Raw genomic sequence first — 23,975 nt, 5'->3', positions numbered from 1 at the left:
TGTGGATTGTGAATAAAGTATTTTTTGATTAACCTTCTGGTTTCAATGTCATTCAGCTTACACAGTCATTCATACATACACATGGGTAAAGATTCATATTTAAGAACACTTTTGAATTAAACATTCAACATTAAGAACGATCATAGAACACCTGTCTTGACATCAAGCAGATTACTTTAGTCCTTCGTGACTACTCTTATCCTTCACTAAAGTGTCATAGGATGTCGTGTCACATTTGCGGTGACCAAAATCATGCAACACTTGTCATTAATTTCTCAATATGTCGCGCAGGAAGAGCAAAAGCGCTAAAGTAAATGTCTGCCAGACGTTGTGGTCCAACCTCAAACCCATCCATGTCCTTTTCCTGACACTGAGCATCCGTTAAGCTGAGTCACCCCCACTCTCCTGCCACTAACCTAAAACCCTAAAGTTGCAACTTTTGACAGTTGGAGCGGATTTGACCGTTAAAACTAGACGCGCTACAGTGTTGCAACTTGAGGCCTGAGCATTACAGATATGACTCATGTGCGACAATGTATGCGTGTGACAGTGCGTGTGAGTGTGTGTGTGGGTTCTCAAGAAACTTAGGTCACAGTCTGTTTACAAATGAGTGTCGGGTTCCCTAAAATACGACCTGTTCTCGCCACTAAACAAACTGTTGCAATAACGGCTTCAGTTAACTTCTCACATCTCTTTTGTGACGATATTTGTGACGTCAATAACTTGCACATCTAACTGTAAAACCTCTGCACCATGTTTTGGCTCTTGTTTATGTACTAGGCTGGTGTTTCTCAATGGGGGATCTATACCCCCCCAGGGGGCATTAGGGAGCCCTCAGGGGTGTTGAGAAGAAGACAGCTGGTTTGGGGGGGGGGGGGGATTAGTTGCCATTGGCATTAGTATACTTTATTTGTTAATAGTAAGGGGGGCGTTGGCAGGCTTCTGGTGAGGTCAAGGAGGAGTTGGGAGGTGATACCACCACTAATACTGTAGAGTAGAGTAGAGTAGAGTAACTGTATTGATCCCTGGGGGGGAATTTTGTATAGGCTGTGTGACTCATTTCCATCCTGTTGAATGTTATACCAAGCATAGCTCATTCACTTTTTGACGGCAGGTTTATAGCCCTTGGTGAAGTTACCAATACAGCACGAAACTTCATTCATTCTTTTTTCATGCAGTGCCTTCAACACACACTGTGGTCTCATACCATTCATCATGTTTTATTCTCATACTGTATAATATACAGATAAAAAAACGCAGTGTTAATTCAACACTTAAGAGTCAATTTAAGATCTTCTAGAACAGTGGTGTCAAACTCAAATTGAGGCCCAAAATCAAAATCTGTAACGAAGTTGCGGGCCAAACTCAATATTTATTTTTAAATATGGACTAAAATTGTGCATGCAGGCACTTAATAATCATAGGTGAATTTCACACACACTCTTACCCATCATATGTTCAAATGTGTCTCCACATTGTGTTCCATATGAAAGTGAGCTGTTTTTGGCCTGGGCCCACTGATATTCCGGTGACACACCAAATTTCATGTTCAAGTCTTGTTGTGCTATACATATGTGGACCAGTAAAGAAAAAAACATGCACATCCGTCTCAAAAATATTGTCTGATGTCTGATGAAGGGCATGCTGCCCGAAACGTCACATTAAATGAAAATAAACGGGAACCTGGTGTGCAGACTTTATTTTCAATTTGCATCAATACATATGTGGGCCAACTATGAAATGATCTCGCGGGCCAAATAAAATGACTCTGCGGGCCAGGTTTGGCCACCGGGCCTGAGTTTGACATTCCTGTTCTAGAGTGTATTTGGTCACAAAGTGCTCTCTGAGAGTTTAATTAACACTGAATTTTCTGTATAGTTGTCTTTCAGTCCTCCTTGCAGGACACTAATGCCTCTTTTCCACTGCTGGTTTTCAGGTAGGCCTACAGCTTGACACAGTGTGACTCGGCTGCCACTTTTTGCTCTTCGATTGAGCTGTGTCGTGCCCAATCAAAAAGCAAAAAGTGGCGGCCGAGTCGCGCTGTGTTGAGCTGTAGGCCTACCAGAAAAATCGGCAGTGGAAAAGAGGCAATACTGTAAACTTGAGCTGTTGATGTCTCCATCCAGTGTGGAGTGGCCTGAGATGAACTTGCACCTCCTAAGACATGTGAAACACTGGTGCCCAGACAGTCTAGGGCAAGACTGCATGCAAGGCAAGCCAGTACAGGAGGTCAGAGAGGGGGAGTGGGACAGAGGATGTCTGTGTTGGGCAACCGGCAGTGCTGCTGTGTCTGTTGTCTGCTGCAGAGAGATGGCAAGCCAAATGTGGTGCTGCTGGTGGTGGAGAAAAAAAATATGAATAGTGAGAAGTTATTTGTAGATATTTCCTCCTTCCTCGCTTGAGCAATTAGACGGGGGGAAGCTGCGTGCGTGGTAAACGCATGGCTGACAGTCAGAGTGTGCTGAAGTTCACTGTTTGCTGTTGTTTGATTTGGCTTCAATCGAATATTACCATGATGACAGACTATAGTTTCCCAACAATAAGCCCTCCAAGGGACCTGCCCTCGCAATAACTTTTCAAATCATTTGGCCCTTCTTAGGGAGCGGGGGGTGGGGGATGGGGGATGGTGGTTTGCATCTGCTACCACCCCCGCCCTGATTCCCTCAGAAGAAGAAAATCTTTCTCTTTGACTGCTGACCTGTGTGATTTAAGCCTTTTCTCCATAAGCGAGCAATGTAATGCCGGGCACCCAGCGACCCGTGCTCTGTATTTGCAGAGCAAGTCTCTGGCCTCAAGCTCTCCACCCACCACCCACTCATCACCACCATCACCACCAAACTCCCACCCCCACACAAGCCTTTATCTCACTCTAGCTATGGCTCAATCTCTCCACCCACCTTTATGTGCACCACACGCTGCATAGCTGACCTGACCACCTCCTCGTCCCGCGTGGCACGCTTGGCCCCAAAACACAGGCAGGCAGGTAGGCAGGCAGGCAAGCAGGCAGGCAGGCAGGCAGGCAGGCAGGCAGGCAGGCAGGCAGGCAGGCAGACAGGCAGGGAGACAGGCAGGCAGGGAGACAGGCAGGCAGGCAGGCAGGCAGGCAGGCAGGCAGACAGGCAGGTAGGCAGGCAGGTAGGCAGGCAGGCAGACAGACAAGCAGGTAGGGAGACAGGCATGCAGACAAACAAGCAGGTAGGGAGACAGGCATGCAGACAGGCAGGCAGACAGGCGGGCAGGCGGGCAGGGGGACACGGCAGGCAGGCAGGTAGGCAGACAGGCAGGCAGACAGGCAGGGGGACAGGCAGGCAGGGAGACAGGCAGGGGGATACAGCAGACAGGCAGGGAGACAGGCAGGCAGACAGGGAGGCAGGCAGAGAGGCAGGCAGGCAGGGGGACGCTGCAGGCAGGGAGACAGGCAGGCAGGCAGGCAGGCAGGCAGGCAGGGGTACACGGCAATGCATGTTCTAAGCCCTCCACTGAGCACCCCTCCCACACACACACACACACACAGCCCCGGGCGACCCACTTCAGAGCTCCAGGGTAGAGAAGGAGAGTAAAAAAGAGAGAGTGAAAACAGAGAAGCAGAGGAAGAGAGTGGAAGAATGAGAGAGAGAGAGAGAGAGAGAGAGAGAGAGAGAGAGAGAGAGAGAGAGAGAGAGAATGAAAGAGAGAGAGAGAGAGAGAGAGAGAAAGAGAGAGAGAGAGAGAGAGAGAGAGAAAGAGAGATAGAGAAAGAGAGAGAGAGAGAGAGAGAGAGAGAGAGAGAGAGAGCGCTGGGGGAAACAGGTGGTAGAGGGGAGGATGGCAGCAGACGGGGCCGCGGCCAGTGTGCCTCTTCCTTCACGCCGCACTGCCTTCAGACAAACCATGAATCAGCTCAACGCTGCGAAGAACGCAGCCAGGGGCACAGAAGCATGTTGAACTTTTAACCAAGCAGATTCCCTCACAGCTTATGGGCTTAGGAATAAATAAATATTGAACGACACAGAGAGATGACAAGGCCAGAGAGATAGAGAGAGAAAAAAAGAGAGATAGAGAGATAGAGGAAGGGAAGGAAGGAGGGAGGGGGTAAAGAGATGCATGGTTTTGATTGACGCGCACACACACACACACATAGGTCTAATGTGATCACATGGGGTAGGATTTCCGTCCCCTCACAGAGGCACACTTTCACATACATACACAAAGTGACACACACACACACATGCACACACACACACACTCGCCCTCACAGTCACTTCTCCACCACAGAGGACTATGCAGCTGTGAGCGAGTGAGCGAGGAGGAACGCTGAGAGCCGAGAGCAGAGCAGAGCCGCCAAGCCAACACCATGACCTCCACCCTGAGCTTCAGGACGCTGGTGCGCCAGGACAGCCAGAACAGCCAGAGCAGTAGCACAGGTCGGGAGGGCAGCCTGAAGAAGAAGCATCGCCTCTGGCACCGCAACTCCATCAACAGCAAGGGCAGCCTGAAGTCCCGCTCCACAGGGGACGGAGGGTTAGCTGCACGGAGACAGGTACCGACTGACCCCCGACTCCCTTCTCCCACACACACACACACACACACACGCACACACACACACACGCACACACACACACACACACACACACACACACACACACACACACACACACACACACACACACACACACACACACACACACACACACACACACACACACACACACACACACACACACACACAGAATTGTATAAAGTAGAAGTAGAGGTACTCGAACAGATGTTATTACAACACTTGTAATATGATACGACAAAGTTGAAACCGTGTAATATCATACCACTAGACTTGTAGTTACATCTGGACACCTCTGCACACACACAGAGGTGCTGTAATGCACCATTTGACCCATGAACCATCTTTGTCTCCAAGTTTAAAAAGTCAATGTGATGTGTGTTACATGTAATAAGAGTTTAGGAAGTTGGTTTGCAACTGCACATTATAGAGATTGTATTTCATATGAGGGAATAAACTTGAACTTGAACTACGTTTGTGAGTTTGAAAGCCGGTGTCATCATGTTGAGGTGGACTGTGTCAAACCTGAGTTGAATGTTGCTGTTGAGGCATTACGTATGTGGCATTTTCTTATGTGATTTTCAGCAAACTGGCTTAAAACGTAGGAACCGAAGAACTAGGGCAGATTTGATGGGTTTAATCTGTACTCTTATATAAGAGTTGATCTATGCTGCGTTACCGCATCCACTAATCCCATACTCCGCCTATAGCTATGCATTTCATCATGCATTTTTATCTCATCATGTAACTCGGTGCTGTCAATACCAAACCATTATTCCTCTCTCTGCCAAAGTCTCCTTGTAAAGAAATAGCTTATTGGAGTTGTCAGCATATGCCTTTCTCCATAGTTTTAGGTCTTTTCAATCAGTATGCTTTTTAATGACTTGAGGTGTCAAGTAATTGTTTTTCCAGTGCTCTATTCTTTAGTGCCAATCAGTTTATAGTGTGCTCCTTAAACATCTTTAGGCTATATGATTTTGCTTTGTCATTCAGTGAGCTTTAAGTTTCGTGTCTCCTTTTCCACAGTTTGAACGAAGCCGCTCAAACTCTCTGGTGGACTACTCTGATCCTTTAAGGTAAACAAACACACATAAGACAGCTTCCCCCTTTTTTATCTTTTGATGTGTGCTGTGTATTTTCCACTATGTGCGATGATGATAAGAAGAGAGATGTAAGATGAGGTAGTAGAGTTGCAACACACAGAGCGGCTTCTCACTCTAATGTACCTGTGTGTGTGTGTGTGTGTGTGTGTGTGTGTGTGTGTGTGTGTGTGTGTGTGTGTGTGTGTGTGTGTGTGTGTGTGTGTGTGTGTGTGTGTGTGTGTGTGTGTGTGTGCATGCGTGTCTGTGTGTGTGTGTGTGTGTGTGTGTGTGTGTGTGTGTGTGTGTGTGTGTGTGTGTGTGTGTGTGTGTGTGTGTGTGTGTGTGTGTGTGTGTGTGTGTGTGTGTGTTCACAGGACTACGGTGGTGCTGGAAAAACAAGACAACGAAGTGTATGGCTTTGAAGTTCAGGTGAGCACGGTTATGGTTCTTGCTGCTGCAATAGGTGCAGTGCAGAAGGTGCACGTCTAGTCTAATGTCTCACAGCAGTCACACACAGTAGCAGTCATGAAACGTTTCATATTCCAATCTAAATCGGCATACAACTAAAGTTTCTTCTGCACCACCATACACAACCACACATTTCTGCCTCACACTTCAGAATTATCCTTGCATCATACACACTTTGCCATCCAACAAAAACACACCTTTTCAGAATGCATAATGCAATGCATATAATTGTGATCAAAGTGTGCATTGTAATACAACACATTGCGCTTCACTACACGGGGCTGTCTGTCACCCTATATGCTGTGCAGCTTTACAGCATTCACACAGCATTAACCTGCACTCATCAAACATGTGGGGGCCCTTGATACCAACATGCACGCTAAAGTGTTAGTTCTGCACCGACACAGACCACAGCACCGTTCTGTCTCATAATCTACCACCATCACTGTAAATCATACACCCTTGACCATGATGTTTAAAAAATAGCATAAATTAACATGTGCTGTGTATTCGTCAATTTAAGATATTGCACTCTGTATGTCATATTGATACACTGAAGAATGCAATGCACTGACTAATGCATTCGAATAACAAATTGTAATGCAACACGTTGCAATTCACTGTAAACTAAACTGTGTCATCTGTCTGTCTGCTTGTGTGTGTGTGTTGACAGGCATATGGGGTGCAACCTGTTAATATAATAGAATCTCATTGTACTACTAACCTCATTACTCCATTGCAATCAAATAGCACTTTCTAATGCAGCTTGTTGCAAGTCACTGTAAACTAAACTGTGCTGTCTGTCTATGTGTTTTTCTGTGTCTGTGTTGACAGATCTATAGGGTGCAACATATTAATATAATAGCACATTGTAATGCAACACTGTAAACTAAAGTGTACGGTACTGTGTGTGTGTGTGTGTGTGTGTGTGTGTGTGTGTGTGTGTGTGTGTGTGTGTGTGTGTGTGTGTGTGTGTGTGTGTGTGTGTGTGTGTGTGTGTGTGTGTGTGTGTGTGGGTGTGTGTGTGTGTGTGTGCGTATGCACGTGTGTGTGTGTGTGTGTGTGTTGACAGACGTATGGTGTGCAGGTGAAGAACAGCACGGTGTTGGAGATGTGCACCTTCGTGTGCACCGTGCAGCAGGATGGCTCGGCTGAGACTGCAGGCCTGTGTGCTGGTACGCCCCCTCAACCGCCCAACCGCCCACCTACATAGCCAGCCAGGGTGGTCGGGTCTCATCACCCACTTCCTCTCCTCTCTTTCTCTCTCTCTCTCTCTCTCTCTCTCTCTCTCTCTCTCTCTCTCTCTCTCTCTCTCACACACACACACACACACACACACACACACACACACACACACACACACACACACACACACACACACACACACACACACACACACACACACACACACACACACACCTACCCATCTGACCTCCATTCTCTGTTCACACGCTCACACGCACTTGCAGGCTGCATTTCTCTCTCACGCCTCTAATTATGTCTGTGTGGTGTTGGTTTTTTTCCATGACCCTAACCTGCTTGTTGTCACTAACTTCTGCCAATCTCTCTCTCTCTCTCTCTGTTTGTGTGCTGTATTTGTCTTTTAGGTGATGTCATCGTCACGATTAATGGCATCAGTATCGAGGGTTCGTCACACCAAGACATCATTGCTCTCATCCGGGAGTCCACCAATGTCCTAAAGTAAGCAGCAGATCTACCGTATGGGTGATTGTATTTAGGGCTGGGGGAGAAATGGTGCGTTGTGCTGTGTGCAGCGATGCCAACAGGGGGGGCTAAAGGGGTCAGTTGTCCTGGGCTCAGGGGATGATATGCATTGTATGCATTGGGTGGGAAGGTCCTCTCAGATGACTTTGTCCCATGCCTTGCCAATGCTTTCTGTGGCCCTGGCTGTGTGTACTGCCCTTCTTGCATAGAAAGGCCAATATACAAACACAGACAGAAACACATAGCAATGACACATAGAAAAAAATACAGTATAGGCCTTCCTATTAATAGCACAGGAATGAGGAATCTGGTCAGAATAGAGAAATGTCGACCATGGAAAATGTCACCTAACGCTCCCACAAACACGTATCATCAACGCACAGCCCTGGCCACTGAGAACATCCTCTTTTTCTGGTGGCAGTTTCGGTCAGGTCAAACCTGTGTTGATCTCTCTCTCTCTCTCTCTCTGTCTCTCTGTGTGTGTGTGTGTGTGTGTGTGTGTGTCTCTCTCTCTCTCTCTCTCTCTCTCTCTCTCTCTCTCTCTCTCTCTCTCTCTCTCTCTCTCTCTCTCTCTCTCTCTCTCTCTCTCCTGCAGATTGGAGACTGTAAGTGGGACTGTGGTGAAGAGGATTGAGCTGGATAAGAAATTGAGCTTGCTCAAGGTACAGTACGACTGACACATGTTCCACACAATCAAGCATCATCACGTGTCGCACATTCAAAGTGTGAAAACGTGCAGCAGACAGAAGCCAAAAAACGGAGTGAAAAGCTCACCACAGAGATACCAGAATTATTTTTGTTTCAAACATCACTGAAAAAAGGTCTTCTCAGTGTGCACATCAGCTTTCTTTATAGCAATACGGTGCATGTGTGTTTGTGCCTGTGTGTTTGTACCCAGACATTCAGATACAGCAGCGGGTCTACTCGTTTTGGGGGCCCTAGGCGAAATATAGACATGGGGCCCTTTGGATTTTTTTTTGCTGGTATTTACCACACTGGGGCAGATTGTTGGGGGGCCCTACAGAGGGCAGATTTTAGTGGGGCCCTAGGCAATTGCCTAGTATGCCTATTGCTAACACGAGCTCTGCATATACTTACATAGACAGTACAGTAGACGCTTTACATGTAGTATACTGCACATAATCCATTAAGATTGGGCTTATGATAAAGTATGCACTTTATTTTAAAGAAAGGACTACATCTACTTAATCATTTAGGCTACCACATTTCAGAGACATGCATATCTCTTTACAGTGATATAATGATTTGTCCATGAAGGCAGGAGATGTCCACACCAATTATTTGAATAAAACTGTCCTCATCTTAATACAAAACTAGCCACATCCTTCAAATGTAAGCTTTTTATGATTTTGTATGACCATATTTGTGTCCTCCAACCCTTTCTACAAGGAAACACATCTCCATTGCAGATGTGGAGGCGAAGAGTAGTGCTCAGTGCATTTTACCGTACATCTCAGGGAGTTTGCTTAACATTTCACATGGCTAGCAGTTTCACAAGCACTCCTCAGTTTCCCATAAATGCTTCATTTAGTATACTACTGTGTTAACGCGTGCATGTGTGTGTGCTTCTTTCTGCCACAGCAAACTTTGCGTGAGAGATGGGTGGAGCTGCAAGCCCTCACTCAGCAGGAAAAGCGTCTTACTAGAGGTGAGAAAAACATGACAGCTGAGAAACCACCTACTTCCTCTGCACTAGCTAAACTACAACTTCAGCCAGTCCCATTAACACACCGTAGCGCAGTGCATCTGACATGAAATTCGTGTGAGAAAATAAGTTGGCCTGTGTAGGGGAACTCCATTTGTGTCCTACAATAAAAAAACAACAAATATCATCAACTCAGACTTCAATGGAACTCGGCATCCACCGTGGTCACAGAAGCACAAAGAGAGCAGAGCATCCACACCACAACTGGAGCTTTTCTTAAGAAAATGAGGACTCCAGGCTCTTCTATTACATGATTTACCTCTTAACTTAACTTACCTCATCCAACTTTGTAGTATAGGCCCCTGATTCTATTTAATTAAGCACCACACCTTTCTTAGTGTCAGCTGAGGTGTGTCTAATGTGGGGGTGGGTTTGTTATGAGAAGAAATACTCAGCACACAGTAGCCACATGTGAAAACCACTGCGGGGGGTAAACGGAACTGGAAAGTGGCCTACACCCAGTTGCAGTTCTAAGTTCTGGAGACAATGCGCTAAAGCACACACACCCATAATGTGTCCACTTTGATGAGAATATGAGGCGCGGTTGGCAGCAGTAATTCTAAAGAAACAACATTCAGAACTGTAACTGCCACTACTGCAGAATCAGCCATCTATGGCCATGGCCGTAACTGCCATTGAGGACACAGAGGTCATGTCCTCTGTATTTTTTCAGTAATGTAAAATGTATCTATGATGAAAATCGATATACAGTATGATCAACAATGATAAATTCAATCTGTATACGCCACCCCGATTTATCCTCAAGGCAGTGATTAATGAGAACAACTTAAGAGTTTGACTGAAGTGTTTGAAGCATTCTAAATGTACAGTGTGCAGTACTGCGTGCAGTAATTGACCCCTGTATTTGAAAATATCTAGTTACGACCCAGTCTATGGCTATCCCATGTCTTTCTTTCCCCTAAAGAAAGACCTCATGAGTGTAGGTAGGATGACAGGTAAACTATGGCATGCACACATGGGGCAGTCATGGGTAAGCAGTTGATAGAGCATCAGAGCATCAAATTGTAGCCCAAAGGTTGGCAGTTCGATGCCCAATCATCCAGGTTGGTGGGGGGAGTAGTTTATCAGTGCTCTTTGCACCATATGGAAAGATATTCTTAGTGCTGGTAGAATGATTGTTCTGCTATTGTCAAGTTAAGTATTTAACAGTTAATAAAAGACCGCTGTGTGCTCGGTTGTGCAGGTAACCTGGTGGACAGCACCAACATGCCATCGCTGGAGTCCCTCATGTCCCTGGCGTCCCCGGCCAGCCACCGAGGCCTGCGCGTCTCCAGCAACAGCAGCAGCCGCAGCGCCCTCATATCCGACAGCGAGGACATCTCACCCGTGTTCGACTCCTCCTTCGAGTGCTCCAGCCCCTTCAGTCCCCTCACTCCCACCAACGGCGACTCCCAGTACCAGCCCGCCTTCTTTGGGTCTGGTACCGGGACCGGGACCGGACCTCGCGCTCGACATTCGCCGCTCACTCGCACGCACAGCATGAGCAACGGCTGCAGCGGTAATGGTGGTGGCAACGTCAGCAGCGGCGGTAGCACCAGCAGCTGCGGCTCTCCCTCACCCACCTGGAGTGCCAACCAGGCCATGTCGCTGTTCGGGACCCTGCCCAGGAAAGGCCGCAAGCAGGGTAGCGTCCGCAAGCAGTTCCTCAAGTTCCTCCCGGGGATCAACCACTCGGTGGAGGAGGAGGAGGTGACCAGCTGAGACATGTTACATTATGTTGTAGTGGACCAGCAAAGGGTGTTGATGCCCAGGACTGAACACTACCAATCCACTCATGACTCCACACAGAGAGAGAGAGGGAGAGAGAGAGAGAGAGAGAGAGAGAGAGAGAGAGAGAGAGAGAGAGAGAGACTGAAGAAAGAAAGAAAGAAAGAAAGAAAGAAAGAAAGAAAGAAAGAAAGAAAGAAAGAAAGAAAGAAAGAAAGAAAGAAAGAAATTACAAATGTGAATGTACTGTAAGGTAGAGACAAGTCAGCCACTGGACTTGGTGCATTAAAGGACACAGCATTACAGCTCCCCTACTTGTATGCCTTGCTTTAAAAACGGAGTCACTAAAGGCAACCATGCGTACTGTATGGTGAAACAATGAGCCCTCACTGAGAGCAGCCTGCACCTGCTGAAGAGGATCGCTTTTACAGTCACTGTGACAATGAGGGAACAGAGAAAGACATCTAAGCAATCTTTAGCAGGGGAAAGGGGAATCAAAGCAGGGCATCAGCAAGCAGCCATCCAGAATTCACAGCTTGTCGTTTACTGTATGCAAGCCAGGTCTGGACTGGGACCAAAAAAATAAATAAAGTGCCCCCCCATCCAACTACAGTACATACAAATTGGGTCAGTCCAATATTAACATCAATGGGGCACCCACCCTAAATTGTGTCTGGTCTCCAAGAAGAAGAAGAAGAAGAAGAAGAAGAAGAAGAAGAAGAAGAAGAAGAAGAAGAAGAAGAAGAAGAAGAAGAAGAAGAAGAAGAAGAAGAAGAAGAAGAAGAAGAAGAAGAAGAAGAAGAAGAAAAAAAGACAGTAGTGGACCCCACCTGCAAATGCCCTGTATGCCCGATTACCAGTCCAGGCCCAGAACAGGCAGTTGAAACTTGAAATCTCCATGCACTTATAAAAAGACTGTGCAGTAAATCTACAACATTGCACTATTTGTGTGTTCAAAATATTGCATCAAGGGCTCAAGAGAAACAAGAAACTCATTAAGTCATTTTTGTGCATTTGTGGCTTGAAATGATGCATCGGATGAATTCACTTGGTTTCCAGATGTAACCCCAGTTGTAAAGAGGATGGCATTAGCAGTAGTAGGGAGGGTTAGCAGCATTAATGGACTTTTCAGTGCTTACAGCACCACAACTACTTTGTTTCCAGTTCTTCTTTGTATTAAATATGTAGCCATTAACCCATTTTAGCCAAAGCCCTTTTTGGGAAAACGTGCCCTCTCCTTATTAAAACCTACATATGCAGCCTCCGAAGCATATAAAAAAGATGAAATCAGTTGCATTTAAAATCAAGAACCTTCATTTTGTGCTAGAATGTGTTCATTCAGCTCTAACATACTCACATTTTTAATAAAACAGCTAGAATCTCAAGAACCTCAATGCAATGTATATGTTGCTCCAGGACACAATGGGTTAAACTAGGTTAATGAGTTCATTTCAGGGAATTCTACATTCTGGCTTGGATATGTACTGCATGCCCTATTGAAAAAAACTGCACTGTATAGCGGGAAAGCTGTGTTTTTTTTATCCTACAACATCCCACTATCTGTGTGTTCAGAATATTGCATTATGCTGGTAAATGCAGTATAGTGCAAATTTTTTTCAATTAATTTTCATTTCGTAATTTTTGCATTTTCTGCAACAATATGGTAGCAGTGATAATATACTGCAGCAAGACTGTTGGTGGAAAAATAGCTGCTTCGATACTGCAGTAGTGTTTTTGGTCATAAAGGTGGTTTACAGTAAATCACTAAGAAGAGGCAAATTAGCTGTTAGCTTTCCTTTGAAGCACCTCTGTCCAATCATATTTGTCACAGCCAGGACAGATTCGTCTTCCGATAGCAACAGTCTGACACAGAAAAAAGCTGCAGAAATTGAAACCGCATGGCTCGTGTGAAGTGAACTTCAAAACAGGATGTGGCCCTTCACGGTGCTATCCTCCAGACTCGTTTTTTTTTTTCTTTTCTTTTTCTTCTTTCTCGTTGCTGCTCTTTGGCATACGTGCAATCAGTCATACCTTCACCTTGTTATACGGCAAGGCCTTGTTAAGCACAACAGGGACCAATGCTCTTTCAACAGGTTCACAGTTTTTTTTTAAACGGTCAAAACCAGAGACAGCCTGTCAGAGGCAATTTGGGCTATTGGGGGCCCGACTAACCTCCTGACATAGTCAATCCATCCTATTGAGAGGGAAATCGTTGTCAATCTTGTGAATGTGGTGCCTGGCCTGTAGTAGGTTTTTGCTTGAGAGATCAATCCTCTTGATGTGTTATCGTTTCTCCACTAGAGGGAGTAGCAGTGAAATTAGCTGATAAATCTATTTGGGTTTTACTCAAGAATTAATGGAGAAAGAAGGGATGTCTTATAAGTTCTGTTTCTCCTTTGCAAAACAACTCTCTTACCCTGCTCCTTAAAAAGGTCTTTCTTTGGCAAATAATGTGATGACCAAGGTCTATTGCGGACTAGGTGATGTGTAAATATGCATAAACAGGACTGCTGACAGCTTTGGCTGGGCCCAGGACAAAAGCATCTGAAAGGCCCCCACACTCAGTACATGCAATGTAATGGGGACCCACTTCTGGGCTCAGGACTACCAACCCCTTTGTCCCCTTCTGTTGACTTCCCTGGTTGAATATAATCACACCAGAAGGGAATGGTTAGAAGAAAAGGGTGTGAGTTGTTTTTTATCCCTAAAGAGCTAAAACTCATTATGCGGTCACTGTGAGAATGACCTCATTGTAGGGTCAAGTGTAGATATCACACCTCCCCCTAGTGTTGAACTATGAGGGGCCAGTTCTGTTTGCGTTTTCATGGCTCATAAAAATATGACTGACAGCCCTGTGTTTCTTGTGAATTTAAAATAAATTGGTATTTTATATGTGTGTACATTTGTAAAAAAGGTTCTTTTTAAAATAATAAAAAGTTATTTTTATGAAAATGTGCTGTTGTCTCGTGTATTTCTTCTACTCTGGAATGAATGACCAAGAGGCATGGCTAAGTAAGTCAAGTCTGTAGGCAAGTGTGTTGTGCTGACACACACAGGCCCTTCTTGCCTCAGGATGAAAAGCTGCCCTGTGTGCATTTTTAAAAAATTGCATCAATAAATTCATGTAGTAAATACCAATGCCTATCAAAAATGACATGCCAGATCATCTTCACTTGAGCTGAACAATTTTGCTATGTTGATATTGGTTACAATGCATTTATTAAATTTTTTCCAGGTGAGATTTCAAGTCAGTTTGATGGTGTGCACAGACAGAGCCAAGTGAACCTGTTTCCCCCTAGACCCATTACGCCCTTTCACAATGTACAGTGCACTCCATTTGAAAAGCTACATTTTGAATAGTATATCCACCACACATGCTTGACACCATCCCAGGTAAATTTGCATGGTCTCATCAGAGACATACTAAGGACATGTTTTGCAGACCATGCCCTGGGCTGATGACACCATGATAAACACATTTGTATTAGATGAAATCAAGTATATGTGGTGGTAACCAAGTAAGTAGTGCAAAGAAAAGTGTCCCATGCTCACAGTCAAGCATGGTAGTGGGACTGACATGGTTTTGGGCTGCTCTCAGCGTTGTGGAAAGCTCTTGCCTGGCTCCCACAATCCTCAACTTCATGAGCTCACAGAGCCAGGTAAGGAAAGCTCAAGTTCACCAAACATGCATGTGAATATGTACCATGACTACTAAAGCAGATCGTGATCATCTCTACGGGATTTGTAAAAATGAAAATGTAAAAATGTAATTTAAGTTATATAGTCAGGGTCAATTTTCCCAAAAGATGAACCCTGAAGGCAAATTGTGTTAATTTTTGGTATACAACTGATTTAGGGGTATTCAAGGGTGCTGAATCCAAATTTGTTGTATACCGGGCGCAAAAATGTACGGAAATGCCTCAAACGGGCAAAATCCAATATGGCCGCCGACACCAGGTTAAAATCTCGCAATCCCTTTTCTTTTTGACTATACAAGGTATGAATGTGAAAATAAGACTTATTTTTATGTTTTCATATATGGGGAACCCCATTCTGTCATCAGATTTAAGGTCAGATTTGAAGAAAATGCTTATATAATTGACTGGCAGCTTTTTTAAAACAGGGAGCCTCATATTGTCAACGATTTTTAGCATTATGATCAAACTTTCAAGATCCACAGAAAATAATGTCTGATGTCTTTGTGAACACCAATACTACCACAAACTGCACTGAACTGCCTACTTTCACCTGAAAAAAGAAGTTTGTGTCTACCTATTTCCATTCTTTAGTTACTGGCAGTAGAACATGGGATGACGCCTCTAAAAAAGCACTGATTTCTGACCCAAAAATAGTACACTTCTGTGTCCATATTTTTTCTTTCAGGACAAAGTGCCTTTTTATAGTGTTCATGTTTGGTATACAGCATTTCCATGGGTTTTGAAATATGCTCAATTCAAATCTGTCGTATACCAGGCTCAAAAAATTCCTATAATGCCTCAAAATGAAGGAATCCAATATGGCCGCCGTCACCAGAGATATACATATCTTTGATTAAACAAGGTGAACTCTTAAAAACATTATGTAGCTATATGTTTTCTTTTCATACATGGGGAAATAATGTATGTAATCAAATTTAAAATTATAATCAAAGGTAGTCAGTGTAGTCAGGCAGTTCAGTGTAGTCTGAATTCATGTTTACAACCATTGTTTTTCATGCCAATTAACTGACAGGCTAATTTCTATTGAAATGTTTTGTCTTATTTCAATTGCTTATGCACAATGAAATGTGTTCACCTCAGCCCACCTCTTCCATTATGACAAAACTATACACAGATAAGTCTGTATGTCTGAATGTACCTTCATCTAATATGAATATGAAGTTGTTGTCTGCTGATTTTATTGCCTTGTTTAGATTAAATCCTTGAACGGTAGAAAGGTGAAAGGTGGAACAAAAGACAGGTTGATGTCATTGTGAAATATTTACTTTCTTGATAGTTAGGCTATCTCCAATCATTATCAAGCTCCTGCTACTCAGTGATTTGGCCACTACATGTTTAGACACTACATAACACCAGGCACTACATTGTGCTTTTGCTGCAGATGTAGCGAAAGCAATGGAGTTGTTTTGCAGTGATTAATCCTAGTCATAGAGTCTTTGCTATCTACATCAGAAGCCACACAATGGCATATTGTGCCCCCTCATTATCAAGCCAATGTACTGAGGCAGGATCACATACTACTCCACCCTGTCCTCCTGTCAGTCACTGAAACGGGATGGATGAAATTGAATGGGGCATTAGTCCCACTACTCCTGTATCTGCCATTCACGAAGCATGAAAAGACATCACAACTTGTGCTCGCCCCAAGGAGTGCCTCATCCCCCTCTGGATCTGCAAGAAGAGGCATGGAGTACATGGAGTCATTCAGTTGCTGCAAATAAGATACATTTGTCTTGGGCATACATAGCTGTCGCATTTAAGCGAACAACTCCTTCAAAATCACTGGAGAGGAGGAGAGGTAATTGAGAATAAGTTAACCTAGGGCTCTGACTTCTACTCCAAAGGGCTTGGATCATAAGTGGGACAGTCAGAGCACACCCACAACCCTAGTGATGGTCAATATCACGCTGCCTTCCCCTTACTTGCACTTCACCCCCATGGTGTCCCTCACATAACTGTGCTTCTCTCATCCAGTGTGCTTCATCATCTAAGCTTCACCTATCACTTGGATCCCTCACATGGGATTACAACTCCATCACGTACAGTAGATAACCTATAATCCTGGGCAGTCATGGGTGAGCGGTTAGGGCGTCAGACTTGCATCCCAGAGGTTGCCGGTTTGACTCCCGACCCGCCAGGTTGGTGGGGGGAGTAATCAACCAGTGCTCTCTCCCATCCTCCTCCATGACTGAGGTACCCTGAGCATGGTACCGTCCCACCGCACTGCTCCCCATGGGGCGCCACTGAGGGCTTCCCCCTTGCACGGGTGAGGCATAAATTCAATTTCGTTGTGTGCAGTGTGCAGTGTTCACTTGTGTGCTGTGGAGTGACAATGGAAGTTTCCCAATGGGCTTTCACTTTCTTCACTTTTTCATCCTTCGGATTCGCCCTGATCGCAAACCACAATACCGTAGAACCAATCAGGATCACTGATTTTTCAGAGATGTGACACAGTCAAAATGTATGGTGGTGAGTTAAATGAGTGAAAAAAGTAGTTCTTTCATCAACAATGGCTGCTCCAATGAGTCACTTTTCGAATCTGTGAATAGTTAAAGCGCAGCTCAGACAAATGTGACACAAAATGTGTCATAAGTGCAAGGATTTCTTTAAATAACTCCTCTCTTTTGGACCTCTATGCCTATGGCGTAGCTCCAGATGGAAGTTGCTGTGGCCAGCAAAAGGTGGTAGTCTGGTATACAGAGAATAATTTCTGTATCTTTGAATGCAAAGAAAACCAAAGAGATAATTGCGGCCTTCAGGAGGCACACCTACAAGGGGAAAAAAGTTACAGTAGCCCCTCTCTAATCCTCCTGCTGCATCAACAGAGCTAAAACATTATCTAGGACAGCCTCCAACCGGGTCCTCAGCTCTTTGCCTTGCTGTCGTCTTGGTACAGGTGTGTCAAAGCAAGGACCAAACAACTCAACAAAGGGCCATAACCACATTTCACACGCACATGCACAGAATGACCATTCATTGGTATCCCTCAATCCAATGATCTCTTTCCATCCATCTGGTGTTCTGCAATAGACTAATTGATACAGCACAATGTAAAATAGTTGTGTTTGCAGAGTTGGCCACCGCTACTGTAATATCTACATTGAGCAAGACAATCGATGCAATAACTCTTGGATATACCAATGAGTATGACATGAGTACCAATACATGAGTATGTCCTCTGTGTATATATTCACACACACACACACACACACACACACACACACACACACACACACACACACACACACACACACACACACACACACACACACACACACACACACACACACACCGTATGCACTCCCTGCTCTGTTCATGTTTTTTTTGGCACTACTAATTGTATATTCTGCTCACCAAAACTGTTTTGTGAATTAAATGTGTGCTCTGAAGTGTGTTGCTTTCAATCTCATTGAACATGTGCATAGTGACAAACACCATTCTATTCTATTCTATTCTATTCCAATCTATTCTATTCTATTCTATTCTACACATCAGCTCACCACTCAATCCTCCTTTATTCATAGATTGAATGAGCACATCAATACAATTGGCAACCACTGATTTCCATTGTAAAGTTGTATAAAAAGAATTATTTAGGCAGACTCGTGTGTGCACTTACTTTTATGGTTGAAAAGATGGGAGCATGGGACGTGGTTTGAGATGGAAACATCATGGTATAATGACTCAATTATTGAATTGAAATCTGCCTGAGTGTATATTAAAGCGCCTGTATACGTACGTATGTGTACGTTGGTGTTCCAATAAGAATGTCTTCTCTGCCACACTTGTGTGTGTATGTACTCTCTCAATGTGTGGTCCGTCCGAACATTGCAATGTTATGCTTGATTGTTATTTACATTAAGAGTGGCGACAGGGTGGGGATGAGGGAGTGAATGTAGTGTATGTGGGTAGTAAGTGTTGTCTTTTCAGTGACAGTGTTCGTATTGTAATGGACTCTACCGGGGGCCTATTCGAAAACAAGATATGTTATCTAAGACCAATACATTTAATTAATGCCGGATTAAATTGAAATAGGGGAAATATTCCAATATAAATGATCAATTTATTAACAGTCTTAAACATGTATGCAGGTCTAAATCATGTCTTTTCATCCAAATCTTAAACCTGAGCACAGCAATGAATTCCCCATGTATGAAAACCTATAGCTGGCATAATATATTTAAGAGATGACCTTGTTTAATCACAGACATGTACTGTATATCTCTGGTGATGGCGGCCATATTGGATTCCTTCATTTTGAGGTACTATGGGATTCTTTGAGACTGGTATACAGCAGATTTAAGTTAAGCATCTTTCAAAACTCATGGAAATGCTGTAAACCAAACATGAACACTAAAAAGACACTTTATCCTGCAAGCAAAAATATGGATGGGTCAAAAAACAGTGCTTTTTTGGTGGTGTCATCCCATGTTCTACTGCCAGTAACTAAAGAATGGAAATAGGTAGACACAAACTTCTTTTTTCAGGTGAAAGTAGACAGTTCAGTGCAGTTTTTGGCAGTATTGGTGTTCACAAAGACATCAGACATTATTTTCTGTGGATCTTGAAAGTTTGATCATAATGCTAAAAATCGTTGACAATATGAGACTCCCTGTTTTAAAAAAGCTGCCAGTCAATTATATAAGCATTTTCTTCAAATCTGACCTTAAATCTGATGACAGAATGGGGTTCCCCATATATGAAAACTTAAAAATAAGTCTTATTTTCATATTCATACCTTGTTTAGTCAAAAAGAAAAGGGATTGCGAGATTTTAACCTGGTTTCGGCAGCCATATTGGATTTTGTCCGTTTGAGGCATTTCCGTACATTTTTGCGCCCGGTATACAGCAGATTTGGATTCAGCACCCTTGAATACCCCTAAATCAGTTGTATACCAAAAATTAACATGATTTGCCTTCAGGACCTTAAATAAGCACATTTTCTGAAATTCTGCCTAGAATAATATTATAAACTTGTTTTTTTTATTGTAAGCTCAACAGATGTTGTATTAAACTTACTCTATGCACATTTTGGAAATAACTTATGCTTATCAATATATGGTCCGAAATGTTACTTTTCAAAAGGGGTGTACTCATTATCGATGTGCACTGTAGTTTTGGCTCAGTGACAACATGTAGGCTACGGTGCTGTAGACATGTAGACAAATCTTCTGTGCCACCACAACATTATTACCGTAACCGCATTTGCTCTCATTACCAATTATATTGTGCTGCTAAAATGGGCACTGGTGCTGAAGGAGGGGAGGGTGGATTACCGAGAACTCTGAAGGGCCCATGGCTCACTTTGCATAACTGGATTAAGTTTGGCAATGTGTGAATTACATATGTGGACTATTTTGGTTGTCCTCAATTGGGACTAGATGCAGCGTAGCCTCTCTCCTCGTCTGAAACAGAGATACAGCACAGTATTTCAATACATCAGTCAAGGACACAATATGTGCCTACAGAAATGATTTCAGACTGATTGGCATAGTGTGGATATGCCAAAATACAGTGTATTAGGGCCCGGACACTGATGGTGTGTAGGAATCTATTGTAATCAGTTTCTTCTTATTACCATTCTTGTTCCATTTTGATGACTTAAACATTGTTGGTGTGATTCCATGCAAAATGTATGGAAAAAGAAAGACAGGAAAATAAAAATTCTTCGACAGTTTCCTTTCCATGCAAAATGGTGGTGGATTTCCGGCAGAACAATGGCTGACAAAGCCAGAGACTTGAACTCTCTAGACGTGAGAGTAGCATGTGAGCTCATGTAATGGTACCTAAAGCATGTAGGGAGGACAGAGTTCACCTTGGGCGGATGGAAGTGCCAGCCACAGCCACCACTGCTCTACCACCAATTTGACTTGCAAACCTACGGGAGAATGTTAATCCGGGGTCAGAATTATCACCAGAAGAAGGTGGTCACTCAGCAAGGATTAAAGCAAAGGCACAATCAGCCCATTGGACCATTCTGGGGAGAAACAAAAAGGCCATTTATGTGAATTGCACAAACCCACCCTGTCTGTTTTTTCATGGGACTAGCTTGCTTATAGACTTCGAAAAACAGGGGGAAGCAGAAAAGTGCTTGTGCTTTACTGCTTCAATCATAGCCATGCAACACACCTCTTGTCACCACTCCTGCTCCAGGAGAAGTGTTGCCGATGGCATGACCGTTGATCATGACAACAGAATGAGGGCTTCAACTGGCTGAGGATGTATGGGAGCTGGACAAGTGAAGAAATGTGCTAAGGAGGATCAGAAATAGCCTGAGAAGTTGGACACTAATTGGACACAGTGATTATTTGGGTGTTCCTCCATCGACCACCATACATCAAAAGGACTTTACCTGTCAAAAAAGTGAACTCAACATGTCAGAGGAGGTCTCTACGCCTCCACCTGATCATGAAGGGACTGCCATGGTGGCGCAGGTGGCGGGGTTCATTGGTGGAGTAGCTCTGGAGGCCATCGAGATTGTGGGAGAGACGCTGGACCGCGGGGCCGGCGAAGACGACAATGTTTTCTACGACTTCTACGACGAGATGCCTTCTGAACCAGCCGTTGAAGAACAACCTGCTGAGGTGACGGGTGGAGAAGAAGGTGAGGAAACATCTCAGCCTCATCTTGAGGGACGTGAAGGTGACCCACAGGAGCCACCGGCGCCGCCATCAGCCGCAGCAGCACAGGAAGGAGCTGACGAAGTGCCATCTGATGAAACAAGAGCGTGTGAGTCACTTTCTGTCGAAAGTGCCGAGTCATCTCAGGCTCTCGGTGCTGAGAGTGAAAGGCTGAGTCAGGCGGCGGTGGATGGTGAACGTGCTACTCCAGGAAATGAAGCATCGGGTGATTCCCTCAGCCAGACTTGCAATGAAAGTGGTGAACATATCAATGTTGAGAAGAACACACCAGAGCCGGATGTAAAACTTCAGGAAAGTACATTAGCAAGTGGTGAATCAACTGAGTGTATCAGTGACGCAGAAGAATCAGAACCTGATGTGATTTCTGATGACAGTGCACAGGAACCCAGTGGGGGTTGTCCAGAAGACAATACACCAGTCCAGTCAGTGTGCACTGAAAGTGGAGAGGCCATCCAACCACCAACGCCATCATGCGACCACATACCATCAGACCCACCTGTATGGCAGAGAAACGAGGACCAAGTCCCACCTTTCGAGAGTGGGGAGCCAACTGGAGCATTTAGTGACAGTGACGAGCCGCCGATATCTCCGGCCTCTGAGGCCTCTGAGGACCTGGAGATGTCCCCTGACGGCACCGAGTGTCCTGACGAGCCCGAGCTCCCATCGGCGCATGACAACAACATCACAACAGAGGACATTGAACTCTCTGGAAACTCAGAGGAGCGGGCACTGGTGAGACGGACGTCCAGGAACGCCGGTACACAGACGGAGGACTCGGATGCCACTCCTGCCATGTCTGAGACACAGACACCAGCTCAGGAGGCCATCACAAGTGCAGAAGGTAAGGTTGACATACAGATGAAAGGAATAACGCAGTACAGCCACATTCGTTTTCTGTGCATGTGTGTATTTTTTTCTTGGTAACGGATCTGTAGCTATTTATATACAACAAATACATATATAAAATAGCATTTGTTAATTCATATATTGCATTTGTGTGATATATTCATATCACGGGTGTTCATCAAATTTTGCTTGCATGACTTTTTATATTCTTATCAATGAAGGGCTGCTTATTACAGTATTGCATTACATCTCTGCCAACCAGACTAGATTTGTCTCCATCTTTGGCAGTGCAACTAAAATCAAATTAATCACTTGAACCCATGAACTTTCATTTAATGTAATGCCAACGAGTAATCGGATCAATGTTCTTAACCAAGGGTCGGTTTTGAAACTTACTTAACCAACCACAGTAGGCTGATAGTGTGCAATGTGTCGTTATTAAATAACAACAATGTTGTGCTGTGCTGGTTAATTATGTAACTCACAGGAATCCAACACGTTTTGGTTACAGAGGAGCCAGAGGCAGCTGATGAGGTGACAGAGGGACTACAGGTCGCCGGTGAGGTGGCAGATGGTGACGATGAAGTGGCAGGGGCAGTGGCAGGGGCAGCCTGTGAGGCCACTTCGAATGCCGTGGGAGAGGGCGAGATGAGGAACGGAGGTCTGCGGAGTGCGGCGTATTGGTCGTCTGGGGACGAGCTGACAGGGGACGAACTGACGGGGGATGAGCTGACCTGCGACAGCGAGGGCGAGATGCTGGACACGCCAGACGATGCTGGCCGATTCTCCACAATGCGACTGCCGAAGAAGGAGCCCAACCTCAAGAGCAAGTACAACACTGTGTCATATCGCAAGATCCGCAGAGGCAACACCCGACAAAGGATTGATGAGTTTGAGTCCATGATGAACTCATAAGACATCGCAAACACTATGCACTTGTACTGTACATACATACATACATACATACATACATACATACATACATACATACATACATACATACATACATACATACATACATACATACATACATACATACATACATACCCTTAACTTGGCATGGCTAAAGTACAGGATATGTGTAATTTTAGGTGTGGATGGTGGGGACATGTCCATTCCACTTTTGAGGTAAACCTAGCTTGTCCCGAACCCTTACATATATATACATACATACCCCTAACGGCATGGCTAAAACACAGGGCAGGCCATGGGATAAAACATCTGATAGAACATCTGCTCTGGACATGAGGCAAATTCTAACATGTGCTTTTTTTGCATTACTAGATTAGATTTTTTTCCTCTTATGTCCTCAGATCTTATGCCAAATCAGTGTGTAAGATTTTAAGTGTATTACACAGTCTATATACTACACCATCCTGGGATTGATTCGGGACAAAATGTATTACGTAAGGTAGACGTGTGGTAGGCCTACACATAAGAGCAGCATGCTTATGTAAATGCAGAAAAGGGTTGTACGAGATCCAGGAAAAAAACATGTAATCC

The 23,975-nt window shown here is 44.4% G+C and overlaps 2 protein-coding genes across 3 annotated transcripts; both read left to right on the top strand.

Moving 5' to 3' along the window:
- Window positions 1–4,103: 4,103 nt before the first annotated feature.
- On the top strand, window positions 4,104–14,388 carry cytip (cytohesin 1 interacting protein). Its single transcript, XM_063214020.1, has 8 exons — window positions 4,104–4,519; window positions 5,564–5,613; window positions 5,994–6,048; window positions 7,160–7,262; window positions 7,695–7,788; window positions 8,408–8,474; window positions 9,415–9,481; window positions 10,743–14,388. Exons 1-8 carry the CDS (start codon window positions 4,334–4,336, stop codon window positions 11,258–11,260), a joined length of 1,140 nt encoding a protein of 379 aa, XP_063070090.1. The 5' UTR covers window positions 4,104–4,333; the 3' UTR covers window positions 11,261–14,388.
- Window positions 14,389–20,874: 6,486 nt separating this feature from the next.
- LOC134461824 (cell surface glycoprotein 1-like) lies at window positions 20,875–23,441 on the top strand. 2 transcript variants are annotated; one of them, XM_063214664.1, is made up of 2 exons: window positions 20,875–22,467; window positions 22,984–23,441. In XM_063214664.1, the coding sequence occupies exons 1-2, from the start codon at window positions 21,360–21,362 to the stop codon at window positions 23,385–23,387; spliced, it is 1,512 nt and encodes a 503-aa protein (XP_063070734.1). In that variant the 5' UTR covers window positions 20,875–21,359; the 3' UTR covers window positions 23,388–23,441. The 2 variants fall into 2 exon arrangements, with proteins under 2 accessions (XP_063070734.1, XP_063070733.1); XM_063214663.1 differs by having other exon boundaries at window positions 22,960–23,441.
- The last annotated feature ends 534 nt before the right edge of the window (window positions 23,442–23,975 follow it).

This window comes from Engraulis encrasicolus, chromosome 13 (assembly GCF_034702125.1).
Source record: "Engraulis encrasicolus isolate BLACKSEA-1 chromosome 13, IST_EnEncr_1.0, whole genome shotgun sequence".
Taxonomy (NCBI): Eukaryota; Metazoa; Chordata; class Actinopteri; order Clupeiformes; family Engraulidae; genus Engraulis; species Engraulis encrasicolus.
The sequence above is the reverse complement of the archived record's forward strand: the minus strand, read 5'-3'. Positions and strand labels throughout refer to the sequence as shown.

Coding starts and splice junctions, on each gene's coding strand:
- cytip (XM_063214020.1), top strand. CDS start 4,334: ATGACCTCCACCCTGAGCTTCAGGACGCTGGTGCGCCAGGACAGCCAG. Junction 4,520..5,563: donor GGTTAGCTGCACGGAGACAG/GTACCGACTGAC, acceptor CCTTTTCCACAG/TTTGAACGAAGCCGCTCAAA. Junction 9,482..10,742: donor GGAAAAGCGTCTTACTAGAG/GTGAGAAAAACA, acceptor TCGGTTGTGCAG/GTAACCTGGTGGACAGCACC.
- LOC134461824 (XM_063214663.1), top strand. CDS start 21,360: ATGTCAGAGGAGGTCTCTACGCCTCCACCTGATCATGAAGGGACTGCC. Junction 22,468..22,959: donor GGCCATCACAAGTGCAGAAG/GTAAGGTTGACA, acceptor TGTAACTCACAG/GAATCCAACACGTTTTGGTT.